This window comes from Lepidochelys kempii, chromosome 1 (genome assembly GCF_965140285.1).
Source record: "Lepidochelys kempii isolate rLepKem1 chromosome 1, rLepKem1.hap1, whole genome shotgun sequence".
In the NCBI taxonomy this organism is placed as follows: Eukaryota; Metazoa; Chordata; order Testudines; family Cheloniidae; genus Lepidochelys; species Lepidochelys kempii.
In genome coordinates this window covers 112400333-112419958 of record NC_136380.1, presented here as the reverse complement: position 1 = coordinate 112419958, position 19626 = coordinate 112400333, and the positions used below count along the sequence as shown (strand labels likewise).

Sequence of the window (19626 nt, the reverse complement as noted above, 5' to 3'; positions counted from 1 at the left end):
TGCCTATGATGTAAAGTTTTGACATGGAAATGATATTTCCTTTAATTTTGCTTCCCAGAGATCAGTGAACACATGAAAAATTTTGAAAATTGTAATGCAAGCTCCCCAAAGAATCTTTACAAGGTTGTGCTTTATTTATTTTGGTGGCCACATAACAAAATCCTACGGACAATTTTTAAAGAAAACCTACTAAAATAATAAGAGCACTGAGGGGCAAACCATGTGAGCAGGGCCCCCAAAGACAGTTTATCCTACAAGTCTGTGGGGAGGGGAGAACAGGATCTGGGAAGTGCACACTCTGGTGCAGTACAGACCTCACCATAGGGAACTACTGTGCGGCTGAATGCCATATTTGTATAATGTGAATCCATTGGCCCATTTCCTCTCAGAATGGTGCTGCAGGCAGTGTGGGTGCTATTGTGGCTTTTGGCCATGCACTGGCTCTGCAGTTTGGGGCGTGGAGTATTCCTGTGCCTTCACACAGGGTTATCACCTGCTAGCCAGCTGTGTGCTGATTCCTGGGATACTGGCCTAAATGCAAAGGGTCTGTACTCTGGAATACACATACTGTACAAACAAACATAAACATTCTGATAGAGCAGATGAGTATTGCTTACATGTACTTACTTTTCACAATTGTACAGGTCACAGCAATAGCATGTATTGCTCTTTACTCTCAGCTGGCACTTGCTGTTTAAGGTGTAACACGTTACCTGGGAATAAGAGAAGGGACCATTCTTTAGTCTAAGTACTGTAGCTACAGGACCTGGCCACCATTTTGCAATTCATCCCACTGACCACATAGAAGTAACACATTTGGTTTACTCTCAGGTGCTTGTACTGGTACAAAAATTGTCTTTCACCCAAAGGGGAGGAAGCAAGCAAAGAGGCCACAGTAGGACTACAGCATTATACAATAACTGATAGGTATCTAAACATTCCTTTTGGATTGGAAACTGGAGAGTAACTGTACAAACGACCTGATGCCAGAGTGTCTTCAGCATTCAAACACATATAACTCCAGAAAAAGTTCTTGCATTTTTGTTTAAAGCACCATAAAAATACTGAAAATATTTTCCCCCAGAAGTTATAAGGCTTTGCTGTCATGAACTTGTTTGATCAAATCTGTTCACCATTTTTATTTTTTGTAATCTAAACGTGATATCATGGGCCTGATTCTCATTTACATTAAGACCCCCTTCTGCTGCCAGAGATATGAATAATAATATTCTCTAGTAAATTATATTAAGTCTTTCTGTCTACCTATTAGAACCCTCTGCATCTCCTGAAGTCTCACTCCTTCCCCCTTCAGCTTTTATTACACCAGAATAAAAAAAATTAGAACAAAAAACAAAATATAATAGGAAAAAAGTCCAAGCAATTAAGCAAATGAGTACCATTTCCAGCAAGCTCTGGAATACATTTGTGAGACTATGGACTCTAGAGAACAGACATATAAATGCAGACATATGCAAGTCACCCTCTATTCAGACAAGAGATCATTTTAATGACCCTTACAATGTAATATGCATACATCATTTCTATTTGACATAGCAGGCTCATTGTAATATTTTATAGGCAAGTTTCTTTTTGCGGTCTTTAGCTTTATTAATAGAATTTCAAAATATTGGAACTGCTGTCAGTGTTAAACTGGCTAATGGTATGGAAAATACAATATTGCTACCTTCTTTCTTAAAAGTATTCTGTGACCATTCAGAAAGGTTCTGTTTGTACCATGAAAAAAGCATTTACTAGTGAATGGAGCCTTTCTCCTCATGAAAGAGATGGTAGCAACATGCTTAGGAATAAATTGCTGCCTTTGAAAAGCACTTGTGAAATGACCTCTGTCACACATGCCCATCCAATAAGGTATTATTCCATGAGAGAATATGGTGACTCTGGAAGACATGAACAGCTCAAATTAAAAAAATCAGAGAAGATGGGGGAGGAAGAAAATGGAGAGGGCTTCACAAAGACTAAGGAGAGAACAAAGAAAGTCGGTGACAGAAACAGATGGAATTTGATGTTTTTCCCTCACAGTAAATGCAAGAATCTCTCTTAAATTGGTGCTAAGAGGAGGTCAAGGCACAACAGCCAAAACTTGAAAAAGGTTACTGAAGTGTGGTCACTGAAATGCAGATGTAGGACTTGATATGCAGAGCAAACACAAATGGTTTAGCACATGGTTTAGGATCTGATTCTACCACCCTAGCTCACATTAAGTAATATCTTACTCCTACTGAAACCAATGGATTTTGTGCAGGGCCCACAACTGATGAGGCTAGTGAAGAAAAGAAAAAGAAAAGCAGCGTGCCTTTGGCGTAGGCCAAGACACCATACAATGGATACAAGCGAACTGAGAGAACATCATAACATGATATAGGTCCCAGACTCAGCAAAGTACTTAAGCACATGCTTCACTTTAAGTATGAACCTACATCCCATTGAAGTCAATGAGTTTGCTCGATGAGTCCTGTCACAACCTGGCCTAGTCCCGCTTTGCGAGGACTGGTTTGTGTGGACCCAACCACTGGATCTCACATGCTGCTAAGCCACCTGAGTCTGGAAAGAGCTTGGTCACTGTTCCCACCTCTGGGACCCACTCCCAGGGGCAGACTTCATGGCTGCTCCCCTTCTTTGGGATGTGGGGTCCCACAGACTGTCTGCCTTAGACCCTGAAGCCAACGCCTCAGCCCTCTTGAGCCCCCTGCTCCCACATTTGCTTATACATTCCCCCTCAGAGTTCCACCTTCCTGTGGGCACTTTGAGGGTTTCAATTAACCCCTTCAGGAAAAATGTGGCAGGCAAGTATGGAATACAGGCTTAGCAAAGGAATTTCTTAACCACAGGACTTTACTCATAAGAAACCACTAGAGAATTAAAAATCTTTGCAAAATAATCGAAAGCCTGAGATCTGGTCAGCGTTTCAGGCAAGGGAGAGTCTCCCCTGCCTTTTCTCTCTTTCCAAGCTTGTTTTCTGGCACATGGTGATGGTCGGCCCTCCTGATCAAAGAAGCCCACCCTTGAATACAGTCTGTCCCTATTTTGCCCATGTGCTCCCAGCTGGGAAATTCTAGACCCTTCCCCCAGCCTGGCTTATGTGCAGAGTCCACTGTCCCATGAAGATGGTCTAGTAGTTGACAGACAATCAAAGGTTGATTGCTCTGTGCTAACTTAACTATCACACTCATTCAACCAGGTGTCAAGCCTCTTTGCTGGGTAAGATGTGTGTCTCGTATATATCACAATAACCCTCCCCTGGGCAAGGTATACATGTGTTCAGTCTGTAATACAAAATGGATGCTCTAATCCAAAGTGGAGGTTACACTATGAAATGAAGGTCACAATGAAGGTTACAATCCAAGATGGAAGCTGCAATGCATAAAGGAATTCACAATTTGATACAGCTATATCTTACTCCATCACAAGCCCACTGAGTTATGGTGTGTTTTGTTTACCTCTGTCTTTTTTACTTCAAGTCAATGGGACTTCAGTACGTGCATAAATGCTTTCCTGAACTGAAGGCATAAATCACCAAGGGCCTGATTCTGCTACACTTCCTCACACTGAATAGTAACTTACTTTACGAGGAGACCCACTAGTTTCAGTAACTACTGCAGTCTAATCAAGTGCCACTATACTGCATGACATGTGGCAGCATCTTACATCTATCTGTAAACTACAGTTTGTGCAGAACTTAGCCACTTGCTTGTTACAGAGGGCATCTACCTGGCACCACATGACACGAGTGCTTTTGGATGTGTGCTGGCTACCTATTGGCAACTAGGTAAAATTTAAGCTGCTGGTTGGTTTTATCCTATCATATATGTTTGTGTTGGCCTGGGACCTATGTATCTCAAAGACTACCTCTCTCCTTATGCCATGCTGCCAGAGTCGAGATCAGGAGGGACTCCAGAGTTGATGCCCCATTTGTACAAGAGAGTTGTGGTACCTGGGAGGCCACTCTCTGCAATCACCCCGTGGCTTTGGGACTCACTCTTCGTTTGAAATTGTCCTAGTTTGTCAACATTCAAGGCATGCTGCAAGGCCCTTACATTTGCCCTGTCTGAAAGAGTTTGGGTGTATATTAGAGGAAGATATCAGCTTCTGTGTTATGATATATGCTAATTATTGGATGAGACGGTTACAGGAGTTGTCTATTTTAAAACTGCATTTCTAAAATGTGCTTGGAGTGCCAAGAACAGGCATTCCTTTTTATGATAGTAGTGAATAAATCCAAACAAATAAATACTCAATGTGAGCAAAAGGGACAGAATCAGGCATTAAATCATGTGCCACTTGTGGTTATTCTGCATGTCAAGTCCCATTCCTTCATTTCAGAGACCAGATTATTATCTTTTTCATGTTTTGCCTGGTTGTGCCTCTCCATGCCCTCAACACCAATTTAAGAGATGTTCTCACATCAGAGTAATTGCAAGAAAATCAAATTCCATCTGTTTCTGCCAAAGGAAGAAAATGAAACGAGAAAACTCCACCAGTTATGTTTCATTTGCACGCTATCAATGGCTTTTCTAAGGAAACTTGTGCTCAGGAGAATTGCATCAAGCAAATAATCTGCCTTCTTGGTGAGAAATTTGCATGGAACATGGGTCATGCCAGCTGGTAACCAGTTGGCTAAAATAAAAAAAACAAAAGCTAAACTTGACAGCTGTGGATCAATATCTCTGGATTAGTGTACAGAAATCCAGATCAATTCAATTGGAAAAAACATGTCAGTGGACAACCAGACAAGAATTTATTACAAGGGCATTAAACTAAACATGCTATAAACCCATATTACTTTTTTTTGCCAGAAGAGGGCAAAGATCTCAAAGCTGCTCAAATTTATACATTCCTAGGAGCTCAAGACATTGGCTAATATCTCTGATGCTTTTTAGAATCAAGTGGTCTGCTTGAGAAAATCCACAGGGAAGCTTAATCAACTTCACTTTAGCAGAGAAATAGTTCTGTTTACTTGGTAGACATATCACTGGTATTTTTTATTTTGTGGGGAGAAGAGGGAATTAAAATTATGGGAAAAGATGCTGACACAGGTCCTATGTCTTATTTACATAGGTCAGCAAGAAGATCAGTAAAATATTCCTTTAATATATTTTCTTAAATAAACTACGGAATGCTCTGATTCCAACTGCATTACTCATTTACACTTGTAAAAGACTTGACTTGACTTGTCTAATATTATTAACAGTAACATTTCCCATAAGCTTATTCAGAGCTGTGGAAAGAACTGTGATTATGGATATCTGGCTTCCTATAAACCCTAGTACTGTGTCTATTTTCAGTTCTGCTCTGCTTTATTTCCTTCTTGCTACCACCAGTTTGGAATCCCACATTTGAGGGAAAAAACACAGAATGAATAGCAATACTAAGGAACATAGGTGGGAAAAAAACTAAGTCTAGATTTTTCAGGAGGCAATCTATTTGGGCACGGTTATTCTTCCTGCCATTTTAATATGGTTGAGATAATAAAGGGAAGCTGAATACAGAATATGGACATTCTTGGCTTATATTAGATGATTACAGTAGAGATTTGAAGTTTTCTGGCTAATGCAAATTTATTAATTTAGATATTTACTACAATAGTCCAGGCAGCAAAACCTCCTCAGAGGATTATGTAATAAAGATGGAATGGCTATACGTGATATAAATATTATAGTCAACTCAAAAAGATCTTCTGAGAAATAAATTATTGAGGGTGCTATTGGGGAAAAAAAAAGAACATTTGGGCTTCTAATGAACCCCTCAGAACATCACAAAGGAAATGAATGAGCTATGATATCGTTTTGTTTACCTCTGTCTGGTAGGCATCGTATAAGAATCCTATTCCACTTGAATAAAACTGACACCTTCTAGTGTACAAAAGTCTAGGGTCCTGCAAGGAGAAAAAATATTAATGAAAGTATCTAAGCCAGAATAACTGTGCCGTCATAATATCATCCCCCACTGCCAAAGGAACATGTTAGGTGACCAGTCAAAGTGCACTGCAATGCCGTCTGCTTTCCAATCTGTATTTGCTCAGAAATCTGTTGCAAAGGGTTACATTTCCCTTGCCTGCTCTACCTCTAGGCTGTGCACAGATAATTTATTTTTCTCTGACCCAATGGCCTCCTTTGACAGAACAGCATCTCAATCACTTAATACCTTTTTTTTCCTCCCTACTGCCTTCTTCCACACAGAGGTCAGATGAATAACATACTCTTCTGAGAACAGTATGGCCACTATTTTCCCACGTATAAAATCTAATCCAATTAATTTTAGAATTAACAAAGTATTTGGTAGTTTATTTTAAAATACAATGCCTTACTTTTAAAGATTTTAAGAGTCTTTTGCCATAGAGAAAACAGAGAAAATAAAATAGGATCTTTAAATATACCACTCAATTTTTCATACTATGGGACCCCAAAGCACTAACTCTTCTCATAAACTAACTAACTAACTAAATAAATTGAAGAAAAGACAGTAGTGATATGAAGGAGAAAATCTAGAGCTGAGCTCATAATTCACAGTGAATAAATATTTGCCTCTTTTTCTGTTCATGAATATCTGCAAAATGATTGTGATTTTCTCAAATATATTCACTACAAAAATTTACAACATTTTCTTGATGCAAAAATCTCCTCAGTGATAACACAAAGGGAAAGCCTCAGAGGAATATCCACCGGCTGGCAGGGAGGGGCATGCTTTCAAGCAGCAAATGACCACTTGAAGGCTACTGATGTATGCCATTGCTAAATTCAGGACTATGAGTGGGATCCACAAAAGTACTAGGCACCTAAATCCCATTTTAGGCACCACTGCAAGCCACAAAACACCTGTTCAGCTGCCATCTAACCCTGTGGGTGCCTAAAGTCCTTCAGCACCTACGTTTTTGCAATACAAGTTCCCTACTGCCTATATTTCTGCCTCTGAGCATGTACTCTGTTGCCTTCCTCGAGGTGTCCAGGCACCCATCTCCTGCCTCTGACCCAGAGCGATACGCACATTGGGGAAGATAGGTGTTTGGCCACCTAAATGGCACGTGGGGCCCACTCCGGTAGGTATGCTCAGAGGCTGCCTATCAGACTGGGCCCCTTGGTGAGTTCACACAAAATAGCTCAGAGGAGGACAACTTCCCTTATAACCTGTAGCCCAATGGTTAGAGTACTCATGTGGGGATGTGGGAGAGCCCCAATTCAAGCCCCTCCGCCTGATGAGGAGAAATGAGTTGAACAGGGATCTGCTACCCCTCAGGTGAGTGCTGAGACCACTGGGATATAGAGTCATTCAAACACTATCTCTGGCCTATTTAATTATATAATTGAAGTGGAACAGCTTCTACAGGAGAGATTGAGGAAGCCCCGCCTCTGACTATCCCATAGCCTAGTGGTTAGATCATTCACCTGCGAGCTGGCTGATTCCTGTTCAAATCCATCTTCTATTCATCAGGCAGAAGGGGTACTTGAGCCCGGGGTCTCCTACATCCCAGGTGAGTATCTGAACCACCAGGCTAAAGGTTTTCAGAGGGGCCCTCCTCCCCCTGCTTTGTGTAGAATTAGCAAGACTTTGAGCACACCTACTGGACTGGGCCCTGCACATGACTTAGGCAGCTGAATGCCTGACTTCCCCTGGTGTGGGACTCACAAGCAGAAATAAGTTCTTCCCTCCAGCCTGGACTGAGGTGCCAAACTCCAAGAGGGGCGCTCGCTGTTCAGGACACACCCCTCTTGTTGACATCTTTCATTGGATAGCTTAGGCAGCTCCTGCCTAGAGTGCTGCTGTGTGGATCCCATTCTAAGGCCCCTCTCTCTCCCCCCATTCATGGTATGGGGAGCCTCCATGCCAAACTCAGGCTTTGTGGATCACAGCGTTGTTCCTGTGAGGTTTCTAGGCACCTAAAAGCTAGGCATTGTGACAATGAGTGTTGTAATCCCTAAATCCCTTTTGTGGATTGTGTGTGCAGGGGAGGGATTTATTGACTGCACAGATCTCTCTTACCAGTTGTATTTCACAAAGCAAAGCAGAGTGTGGGAGGAGTAGGTCTGAATGAAGCTGGCACACACAAAAAATTCCAGCATTTTGCCATGCAGGTTTTTAAATATGTTGCTGAACCCTAGTCCAGACAACTGAAAAGCTCCGAGACAGCTTTATCACAGAGAGAAAAGCAACAGCACCTCAAGTAAAGGGGTGTGAACACCATTATCCACCCAAACCCTCTTTTCCTGCAAATGTACAGGCAAAGGACTCGTAACCCATTAGAGGAAACTCAACCCTCCCTCACCTGTCCTTTACTGTAGCGGCTTTGGTTTCAAAACCTGTTGAAACCAGGTGTAAACTGGCAGCTGAAGCTAGGGCTGTGCTAGTTAAGATCTGTTCTCATTATTTTATAATGAACTGCATAAATCTATAAAACCCAACAAGGCAATCAGAGAAAATGCAGAGCCCTGCAGGAACCAGACAGGTAGATTAATACAGCTCATTCGTCATGTTACTTGCTTTGACCTTCTGATTACCCTGACAAACTAAAGTAATAGCTTGAAGACAACTGGCCTAAGGGTTGGGTGAAGCCTAACATTGCATCCAATAATATTTGTTTATACCACACAAGTAGAGAATGAATCGCTTCAATAACTCCTACTCTTTGGAGGAACAGGAAATACCAGAGTGATGGAAATAACATGTTGTTTCTAGTATTTGTAAAACTTGAAGGGTATTTTTCTACTCTGGGAAAACACTGGGCTTTAGCAGTAACTTCTTTCACTGCTTGGGGGTGGGAGGGGGGGGGAGAGAGAGAGAGAGGACTAGTGAGCAGAGCTGAAAAGGAGCACAACACCAAGAGAAATTACGCTTGCTCCCAATATAGACATCGGTAACTTAATTAAAAATTGCCATTCATTATGTCCACAGCAGAAGCAAGCTTCATTTGTGATAATGGAAGTGCTGGAGGTAATCTTTCTTTGTGCTAATATCCTGCACTGTCAGAAGGCTTCCAAGAGATGCTCAGTGCTAATGTTGTCAAACACAGCTGATCTTACATATTTTTAGAGGAAGTGAGAGAATTCCCCCTTTTCCAGCACCAAACATAGGAAGAGGCCTCTGACTCTATTCTCCCAGGTCACATGATGTTCCTACCCTTTGTCTCTTTCCTATTTAACAACAAACAAATTATTGCTAATCTCCTCCCTATTGCTTTGGCCATGGGGGGGGCACTTGATGTGACCACACTGCTTGGTTGTGCCGGTGAGGAGCAGAAGGGGGGTGATTAACCAAACTGTTCAAAATAATCATTGTTTTACTGGAATGTTGTGTGGGGGAAACGATCAGGCCTTTGACTTGTAGTGACCACTGTAAGTACAATTAATTCATTTGGTGCAACAGTATGGTAACCCCATATGTTTTTGTATGCAGCTAATTTTGAAAATGAAGTCATCTGAATATAGAGGGCAAATTTTCTGATCATAATCAATGCCTCTCAATGTGTACATTAGCCTAAATTTAGTTGCTGAACTACGTTTTTATTTGGGGGATGGGTTCAGATTTAACAGCTCAATGACCCACAACGATACTAAAGATTATTTAATATTTAATTTATTCAGATACCCAAATAAATCAATAAACCAGGGATGCAGTCATCAAGGTTTGATTGCGCAGTATATTAAGGCTGCTGAAAAGTAAAATCAATAAGAACCATGATTTAACTTTTTTTTTTCTTTTACTTGCTCATATACAATGCGGTCTGCCTGAAGATTAAGAGGCACATAGAATATAACCACAGAGACATTAAAAAGTGTTTAAAAATTATCCTACAGTATGTCATACTTTATTAACGCTTAAATGATTTTATTACTCCATGTAATGACAAAGGAAAATGAACCATGTTTTAAAGCCGTGAAAGTATTCCTGCTGGACTGCTCATAAAATGCTGTCTGACTTCTTTATATTGCTATCTGCAGACTGCATATGCATATGAGATAACTACCACTCCTTGACACTAATATGTATAGCAACACTTGCAGAAATACAGTATGTGTACTCTTATACTCTAATACGGATTATTTAACTTATTAACATTAACTCTAACATTTCCCACCAAGAATATCCTGTTGTTACATGCCCAAATAGTACTGAAGACAAATTAAAGAGGTTCTATTAAAATCACCTTAAAACAGACTGATGTCATTTTTAGTGTGTGCACATTATAGACATGCAGTAAAAATGCCATTGGCATATTATAAAAAGACATTCTTTAATTTACCCACAGAGAGATGAAGAGATGGCTAGGGCAGCTAGATGCTATGGTGATACAAATAACAACATGTATATTTAGCATGAGCTAAGAACTTCTCTTTTCCAGTCCCCTGGAGTACTGGGGAAAATGACAATTTTTCTTAAAAATGAATTCATTGTGGCACATAACTAAATTGCTAGACAAAATTCAGCTTCATTTTGTAAGTAAATCAGGGTTTCACCTGTGCACTCCTCAGCAGGTCTATGACTAGTGGTGCTTTCCAGTCTTCCCACTCTGAACCATCTCCTGTTAAAAGGGCATTACCCCAACAATGTTGTTTGCTGTTTGAAAAGCAGCGGGGAGGGAAAGAATAGCACTGTGTGTGTACCCTATTACATGATCCTGCAAAGATGGAATGACGCAGTTCGCTATGGGGCCTGATCCTGCAAGGTGCTGAGCGTATTTACATTCCCGCTGATATTATTTTCAACACAGGGCACTCAGAGTGAAATCCTTGCCCCAGGGAAGTCAAGAGGAGTTTTGTCACTGAGCTCAGTGGGACGAGATTTTGCCTTAGCACTTTACAAGATGAGGCAGCTGAAAAGCACCTGTGAACTTCTGGGGTTTCACTGGCCTGGATCCTGCAGGGACCTCTTAGGATTTACATTTTAGGCCGAGATTTCCATAACCATATAATGGATTTGGATGCTCAATTCCTATTAATTTCTGCCAAATCACATAAGTCTCAGCCTTTGTGAACAATAATTTCAGACACAAAGGGACTGAACTGTAGCCCTCTTCCATCTTGGTTTTGGAGTTTGGCGCACATATTAGGACATAGGTCTGACAAACAGAAGGCTCGGAGAGGAGAGTTAACCCCAGAAAGAGAAGATTCTGGCCCAAGTGCATAGGGTTCTGGTTTGGTTGATCTGCTGTTTTTAAAAGCACATGGCACAAAACCCACATTCTCCTAGATGCTGGCAGCCTCCCATTGCAATTTTTGAAGGATAAAATAGCCTTTGAACAACATCTCCAGCAGATTTGGCACAGCTGGTTTTTGGGTTTGTTTGTTTTTTTAGCTCAGGTATGGAATGCAGGTTTTCTTATCCCAATTTTTGTTTCCTTAGGGAAAAAACATATATATAGTAGATAATACAAAGAATATTCCATGTTCTCTCCATCTGAGCCCCATCTTACAGTTTCTGAAGGCTGTAACAAGCATAAACCTTCGTAAGTAATGCTTATGCAGCATGTTGCAGATGAGAAACATTATTAATTAAAATAATTATACACTAAGTTCTACTTTTTATTTTTCTATTTTTTTTATCCTTCAATACTGGATTAATGGCTATAGAAGCTCTCATTTGTTTCTTGCTGATAAGTTAGGTCTTTGCACTGAGTACTTCTTGAGTTTAGTTGTGAGCTCATTACAGATAGTAGCCAAGATTTTTCAAGATGATCTAAATCTAAAACCACACACGATAAGACAAGACTTCTCCAGAGATAGTTTTCCTGTGTAACAACTAAACTCTGGTTCCAAAACACATATCTGTATGTTTCTAGTTATTCTAATTCTCTTTAAGATCAGGCTATCCGTTGCCTTTTTGGAAACGGACATGCAAATGCACAGCTGTATGTTACCTCATCATTACTGCAGCAGGGCAAATGTAAGTGTGAATTCCAAAATCATCTGTCTGCCAACCAAAATGGGCAGGATGCTTTTGTGTTCAGTTACTATAAAAACTACATTAATATGAAGGGAAGTGTTCTGGAGCTGCTGCCAGTCCTAAATCTCTCTGATCAAAAACTGTTTCTTTAGCAAGAGGACATTAAATCATTTGGACAAAGCTCAAAGGAAGATGTGTGGCTGCTAAGTAAAGTAACTTCTAGAAAATCCCAGTGACTTATGAATGATCAATTCCCTAATTTTTCTGGATTCATATATAAATAAAAATCTTGTGTTTTTTAAAATGTTACAAGAAACTTCTCTTCCCTATGACCAGCAGGACATTAATGAATATCTGGGTTGAATATGTAGGGTAGAATTTTCAGTGTTGTTGTAAAGAGGGTATAATTCATAGGAATAGAATATTCTACCCCCCCTTTGTACACCTAGCCCCAGCAACCACTAATTTAAGCATAAAATTGTACATTGTGGAACCATGAACAAGTTGTTCTCTCTGACAGTTATTTTCAGTTTCCACTTCCTGAAGTTCTGTGTAGAGGTGTACAAAATTCAGTCTGCAGTTTGCAATTTTTTTCAGTAAAAACAGACCCTTTCATGTACTCTTGTAAAAAAAATTATTTTGCATAATTTCACCACTGGGGAAATAAGTCATACTGTGAACCCCTGAACTCTCCCTCCCATTCCATGCCACCAGAACGTTATAGGATTTAGCCCTTGTAGGGCCCAAGAAAATAAAATACACAACAAACAACAATAGCGGTCGCTCATCTTCTAGAAAGAAACCTTGGCCGCCTGGTGGATTAACAGAAAGAATGCCCTGCCAGTAATAGAATCCTAGCACTGGAAGGGACCTCCAGAGGTCTTCTAGTCCAGTCCCCTGCCCTCAAGGCATGACTAAGTATTATCTAGACCATCCCCGACAGGTGTCTGTCCAACCTGCTCTGAAAATGGTAGTGCAGAAAACTATATTTTCAAATGTACTATTAACTTGTAGTAGCAACCATGGGTGCTGCTACAACTGAACTTTATTTAAATAAACAAATGAAATCAAATTAACCAAGTAACCATTTTACATAGCATTTAAAAATAGGGTTGTGTTACTCTAAAATATTGTTGCAGTTTCAATACTAGGCAGAGCATGTTTGCCCTCTAGAGGAAAATATATGCATCATCTCCAGTACAGTAAAGTTCAACCAAAGGTTAGAAGCCACAGAATATTAACTCTGGGCTTTTCTTTCTGTTCATGCTCCCCTTCATTTTGTGCCATACTGGGGACTAACTAAGTTAGTGAGTGAGGGAAACGTCTCAAAAAGAGGTTGTCACGACATAATCCCACTTCTCACCTAATCCCACAGAACCATTTCGCCTTAAGCTCTGTGCATTAGCTGAGAAGCAGCTTCTCTGTGGGTCATACTCACTTTACCCCAATGGTTTTCCAGGCAGGAATCCATGTGGCAGTTAACACTGGTTGAACCACCATCATGTCTCCTTCATGCCCCTCAAAAAGTAGGCAAGGTGCAAGTCTAGGGGAGGGTGGAAACAGAGGAACAGGGCTGTCTCTTCTTACTGATGTCCCAGAATCCATGATTTGCATCCATAATTCTCTGCAGAGTCAGCAGCCTGGCATTTATTGGTACAGTAATGGCGGGGGGGGGCATAAAAATGACATGAAGCCACCTTTATTTTGCTTCTCCCTAGAGCTGTTAGGAAAAAAAATAATTTCTTAAAATGTCAATGAAAACTTTTTACAATATAAACCCCCCCCCTTTTCTTTTTAATTTGCTGATTTTGGCCAGCTTAAAGGGTCAACATTTTTTAAAAATGTGAATTTTTGCTGAACATTTTTTTAAAGATTTCCATGATATTTTTGCTGCATTTTTTTTTTTAAAGTCGGCTCTGTTTTTCCCTCCCCATTCCCAGTCTTGGTCTGCACAGACCAGAGGATCTAGCCCTTTTACTTTGTGTTAGATGCAAATGCAAATTAAAACTGAAGTGTCATGCAAGGATTCTGCACCTGTTGTGAAGGAGGCTCTCTGTAGAACTGCATCCAGTAGCTACTAGCAAATGGCAGAGAAAGAAGAGATAGATAGAACACCAACAACATAGCGGAGGGAAGAATGAAGATACTGCTAATAAAGATGCTGTTGATTTTCAAAAGTGATGAGTACCAGCACCTCCTTTTGACTCCAGCAGAAGGTGGGACTGCTCAGACCAAAAGCGTATAGTGTGTTAAAGTGCACACACATATGCACTGCATGTTATTGTTTAAATTGGTCAATGAAGATGAACAATTTAATGCAAATTACTTCCACAACATTCTTTTAAATGGAAGCAAAAGCCTGGAAGAAATGTTTAATCAAACAGTCAACCCCAAGTCCATTCCAACACTCTTAAAATACTGTGCACTCGCTCTCTTTAAGTGCCAAATGATTAGAAAGCACTTAAAAGATTATTTAATAGTCTAAAGTGTCAAGAGAAGAGAAGGACCCAGCCTGTCAAGTTAAATAGGAATTGTAAAAAGAGGCCCTTGAAAGTGCAGCATGGAAGATGAATCATTCCTAGGAATGATGGGGAAATAAATCTATTTTATGAGGAAATGAGGTTACTAAAACCACAGCATTGGTTCTGCTTTCAGCACTGCAACTAGTCCAGTTCAGAATAGCAAAAATGACAGGCTCGCTTTTTCGAATGTAGTACAGGCACCAACACGTATAGTGGTATGCGATGGGCAGAGAAGCACAATAAAGTACTTAAATATATTGTGATGGTTTCTGAATCTCTTGTAAGTTAAAATGAAACCCACACACTCACACTGTTCCTCTCCTACCTCTCTATCTACCCATCTATCTTACCTCCATCACTATAGTACCAGAGTGCCTCTGTAGTAAAAGGTGGCCTTTTAATAGGTCAATCTCTACCCTCAGATGCGTGCAGTATCAGACTAGAAAAATCTGTTACTTATGAGAGTGAGAAGCATAGGTGGTCCCATGAGTAGCAGGAAAGTTTCAGAAAATGGCTTGCCAATAGAATCTCACTCATTGTTTAGAAATCAGACCTTTCCTATTCCCTTTTCTATTTTAAGAGATATAACGTGTGGGGAAAGTTTTGCAATACGTCTCAAGACAGCACGTGCTCAGTTTTAATTCCAAAGGGGTAGGGAATCTTATTATTGTGCTAATGATCAGCCTCTCTCAACTGATCAATATCATGTTTACATTTTTTTGCACAAATATTGGTCAAACAGATTGAAAAATTTAGGCCCTGATTCTAAGGCTCTTTGCAGCACCTTTGCAATGACTTAGCTTTGGGGTTACTCTGATTGATGCCTTTGGGGGGGCCCGTCCTATGCACAGCAGCAGGATTTTGGGAATGCAAATATATGCTGTATGCTGTTTTTGCACACACCCCTTTGCTGACCTCCACCCAGCCTGTGCAGTACACTCCTTAACCATAGCCAGAGACTGGCCCATAACTTTGTAGCCTGTCAGCAGAGATAACATTGACAAGCAGGGCAAAATATGAAGAAAAAGTTTTGGGGAACAAGAACAGAGGCCTGTGGGATACTAATTTAGAGAAAAAAGAATTACTATCCTTGAGTAACCTGAGAGAGTAGTCATGTTAAGTAGGGAAGAAAACCATTGCACTGTGGAGTTAGCAAGATGTAGGTGCCCAGGCAATGAAGGAGAAGAGTGATGCTCAGACTCAAAAGCAACTGATATGTCAGGTAGGGTAAGAACAGCAGTGAGAACTTTGGTATTAGCCAGAATAAAATAATAACTAGAGAGAGAGCTGGTAGAATGGCCAGAACAAAAACAAGGTATGAGTTATCAGAGAAGTTAATTTTTCCTCTCACACCCAGCCTTACTCTGTTTTTTTTCTCCCTTTGGGCAGATTTTTCACAATTATTTTCTTTCAAACTTCTCCACACAATCCTAGTGACCTTATCCTTTAATGTTCATGGACTTCCACACTTTCCTTTCAGTTGCATATTTCACTTTCAGGGCTTTTGGTTTTGTAGCATCACAGTGTCCCAATTTATTGTCAGTCACAAACACACAGCCAGTTCATTGGGTATTTTGTGCTTTTAGAGAATAGGAGAACATAAAAATAACGGAGACAGAGTTCAGTCCAAATAACTGCACTTTTACCAGCTATGGACCATAATTTCCCCTCCCAGAGACAAATCCCTGGGAAAGAAAAAAGAATTCAGAACGTTCATCATAGAACTCATCATGATCACCTTGTGCTCCTGAAGGGACAGGAAATTATATCCCAGTGAAGGAGGCAAGGACATAACCTGTAAGAAACCTTGCCAAGTAGTAGCAGAGCTAGGCTTTGCAACTGGGGGGGTGGGGAGTGGGTGTGTGTGATGTATGGTGGTGCCATCTCAGAAACATAAGAACGGCCATACTGGGTCAGACCAAAGGTCTATCTAGCCCAGTGTCCTGTCTTCCGACAGTGGCCAATGCCACCAGGTGCCCCAGAGGGAATGAAAACAGCAGGGCATTTTACTGAGTGATCCATCCCTTGTCATCTAGTCCCAGTATCTGGCAGTCAGAGGTTAAGGGACACCCAGAGCATGGGGTTGCATCCCTGTCCATCTTAGCTAATAGCCATTGATGGACCTATCCTCTGTGAACTTATTTAATTTCTTTTTTTAACCCAGTTATACTTCTGGCCTTCACAACATCCCCAGCAATGAATTTTACAGGTTGATTGTTTATTGTGTGAAGAATTATTTCCTTATGTTAGTTTTATACCTGCTGCCTATTAATTTAATTGAGTGATCTCTGGATCTTGTGTTATGTGAAAGGGTAAATAACACTCCCTTATTTACTTTCTCCAAACCACTCATTTTATAGACCTCTATCATGTCCCCCATTAAGTCCTCTCTTTTCTAAGCTCAATAGTCCCAGTCTTTTAAATCTCTCTTCATACAGAAGCTGTTCCATACTCCCAATCATTTTTGTTTCCCTTCTCTGTGCTTCTTCCAATTCTAATATATCTTTTCAGAGGTGGGGCCAATTACTCTATTGGTTTGTTAATTTCATACATTATCATGCCTGTGTATTTTACATGTTATTATGCCTGCTGCACCCTCCACACCAGCATTGCCACTCTAATCCCAGCCTGGTATGGAGGGGAGGTCCTAGAAGAGGGTTGGGGCTGGAGAGCGAGCTCACCCAATGACGGCTCCCACAGGCGCTGGCTTCCTCAGCGCCTAGGGAGTGCTCAAACCCCGGCTCTGCCATTGAAAGTCTGGTCCGTGGCGCAGTGGGGCTAAGGCAGGCTCCCTGCCTGCTCTGGCTCCGCGTGGCTCCTGGAAGCAGCCAGTGTGTCCAGCCCATAGGTGCATGGACCTGTGCACTGTGCACTCTCTGTGCACTGCCCGCCCCCGAGTGCCAGCTCCACAGCTCCTATTGGCCAGGAACCGTGGCCAATAGGAGCTGCAGAACGCGGCGCCGGCAGGGGTGGGCAGTGTGTACCACACAGAGCCGCCTGGTTGCACCTCCAGCTAGGGCCAGGACATGCTGGTCTCTTCAGGCTGGGAGCCTGCCCACAGTGCTGGGAGCCTGCCTTAGCCCCGCTGCACCGCTGACCGGGAGCTGCCTGAGGAAAGTGCCGCCTGGCTGGAACCCTTGCCCTGAACCCCCTGCCCCAGGTCAGAAGCCCCTCCTGTACCCTAACTCCTTCCGTGAGGATCCTCATGGAGCCAGAGCTGCCACATTTCCGGCTGCTTTGCACTGCCATGGTAGTCGCCAGGATCTTCCCCCAAACGTGCATATGTGTATCAGCTGGTCCAGTCCTCTCAAGAGACCTCAAAACAACATGTGGCCAGATTCTGACCAGCGTGAAGCCTAGGGAGACTCTTACCCGGATACAGAGTGTCGGGGAGGCAGAGGGAGCTTGCAGAGACTGCCCCCAACCCTTAATACAGCGCATTCCCCTACTGCCTGCATTCAGGGGGGCCTCTGCTAAATGCAGGGATGTCAGGGAGTCTAGAGGGAAAGTGCAATGGAGCTACTTTTTCTCCTCCAGTTTGGCTACTAATGCTGCCAATTGTGTTACCTTCCACATTGCACAGCAACAGGCAGCTCTGGCTTCTTAGCCCTGGTCTACACGACAAACTTATGTCATTATAACTACGTTGCTCGGGGGTGTGAAAAACCCCTGAGAGACACAGTTATACCACATAACCCCCAGTGCAGACAGCCCCATGTTGACGGGACAGCTTCACCCATCAACATAGCAACCGCCTCTTGGGGAGATGGGGGTACCTACACCGACGGGCGAAGCTCTCCTGACAGCGTCGGATGAGTCTTCACTAAACACTCCAGTGGTGCAGCTGTGTCACTGCAGCACTGTAAGTGTAGACAAGCCCTCAGGGTTGCACTGGAAATACTGTTTTTAATTTTCTGAGCATTAGCACCTAGATATTCTAGTCAGGGGAAGGAGAGGGGGGCCTTAGAACTGCCAATAATAAATAATAATTTTGTATATTTGAGCTCTTTACTTTGGCTTTAGTGTAGTATTTTAACTAAACAGTTGATTGATATTACTCAGAGCTGTGATTTTAGTTGTTGCTTCATGCAATTATACATTTAATTGCTTATTATATTTGATTACTTACTTTGCTTGATTATAGGGTTCACTCTGTGAACTGACTGCTGTGTCTTGATTATAACTTCATTGTGTCATTTGAGCAATCACCCAATCACATGAACTACTCAAACTATTTAATCTATTGCTGGCAACATAACACAGAGCTATATTAAGTAAAAAAACACAAAAACCTCCTCCTAATACTACAATAACTCAGTCTTTAAAAACAAAAATCAGGAAAATCAAAGTTATGGTTGTTGTGGGAACCACAACTCTGGAAGTTCCTAACTTTGATATTTTAATCATATAAAACTTCTTGTTGCATTAAGGTAGGTTTTTTACATTTATAATTCCTTTTTGCTTTTATTTCACGTTAAAGAAAAGGAAAGAGGAAGATACGAGTGCAGTGGTGGGAAACCTGCAGACCATGGCCCGTCAGGGTAATCTGCTGGCTGTCCACGAGACAGTTTGTTTACATTGACCATCTACAGGCACTGCCGCCCGCAGCTCCAAGTGGCTGCAGTTCGCCGTTCCCGGCCAATGGGAGCTGCAGGAAGCTGCGAGCCACAGGAACGTGCTGGCCGGCATTTCCCACAGTTCCATTTGCTGGGAACAGCAAATCATGGCCACTGTCTTGCGGCCGACCAGTGGATTACCCTGACGGGCTGCATGCAGCCTGTGGGCCACAGGCTGCTCACCACTGCACTAGTGAGTGCATTTACTTGAATGATCATATATCCAAATAAAATGCTCCAAGTCCCCCCTTATTATTTTATAGGGCCTGTAAATGTGCAAGGTGCTTAGAAAACAAATGGAAGCCGGGTGCCTGCTCCAAGACACACTCAATCAAAGGCCCGGATCTTGCAAACGTATCCACATTTGAGGTAAACCCTCAAATTCACAGAGTGCCGCAATGAAGTCAATAGGTCTCAGTAGTAAGGGTGAAAGGATCTGCCTACATGGATGGGATTGCAAGACTAGGGCCTGAACATAGCCCAACAGACAAGCAAGAAGACAATATACATCGAAGCTGAAGGAGGAAGGATGTGGGTTTTACAAGTAGGGAAGGGAAGTGGGGGAATAGTCAGGATGGGAAATAGATAATTCTCCA

At 41.8% G+C, this 19626-nt stretch overlaps 2 protein-coding genes across 18 annotated transcripts in view; one reads left to right on the top strand and one right to left on the bottom strand.

The window, feature by feature from the left end:
• TMEM255B (transmembrane protein 255B) overlaps nt 1-19626 on the bottom strand; it is a 111904-nt gene that overhangs the window by 29059 nt on the left and 63219 nt on the right. For 13 of the 14 annotated variants that reach the window (XR_012159671.2, XR_012159672.2, XR_012159680.2 and 10 more), the window contains 2 exons: nt 5813-5893; nt 628-713 (listed from right to left, as the gene is read on the bottom strand). Coding sequence is in view for 9 of the 14 variants with exons in the window: in XM_073350614.2 (XP_073206715.1) it covers nt 628-713; nt 5813-5893 (167 nt within the window). In the remaining 5 variants the exon portion in view is untranslated. The remainder of the gene's footprint in view (nt 1-627; nt 714-5812; nt 5894-19626) is intronic. The other variant, XM_073350622.2, reaches the window with a different exon arrangement.
• Nucleotides 1-19626, top strand: part of GAS6 (growth arrest specific 6) — a 155267-nt gene that overhangs the window by 107377 nt on the left and 28264 nt on the right. The window contains exon 17 of one of the 4 annotated variants that reach the window (XR_012159654.2): nt 19294-19399. The exons of 1 other annotated variant lie outside the window; for it this stretch is intronic. The gene's annotated coding sequence lies outside the window, so the exon portion shown is untranslated. Of the gene's footprint in view, nt 1-19293; nt 19400-19626 lie in introns of those variants that run through there. 2 more of the 4 variants (XR_012159659.2, XR_012159661.2) reach the window with 2 other exon arrangements.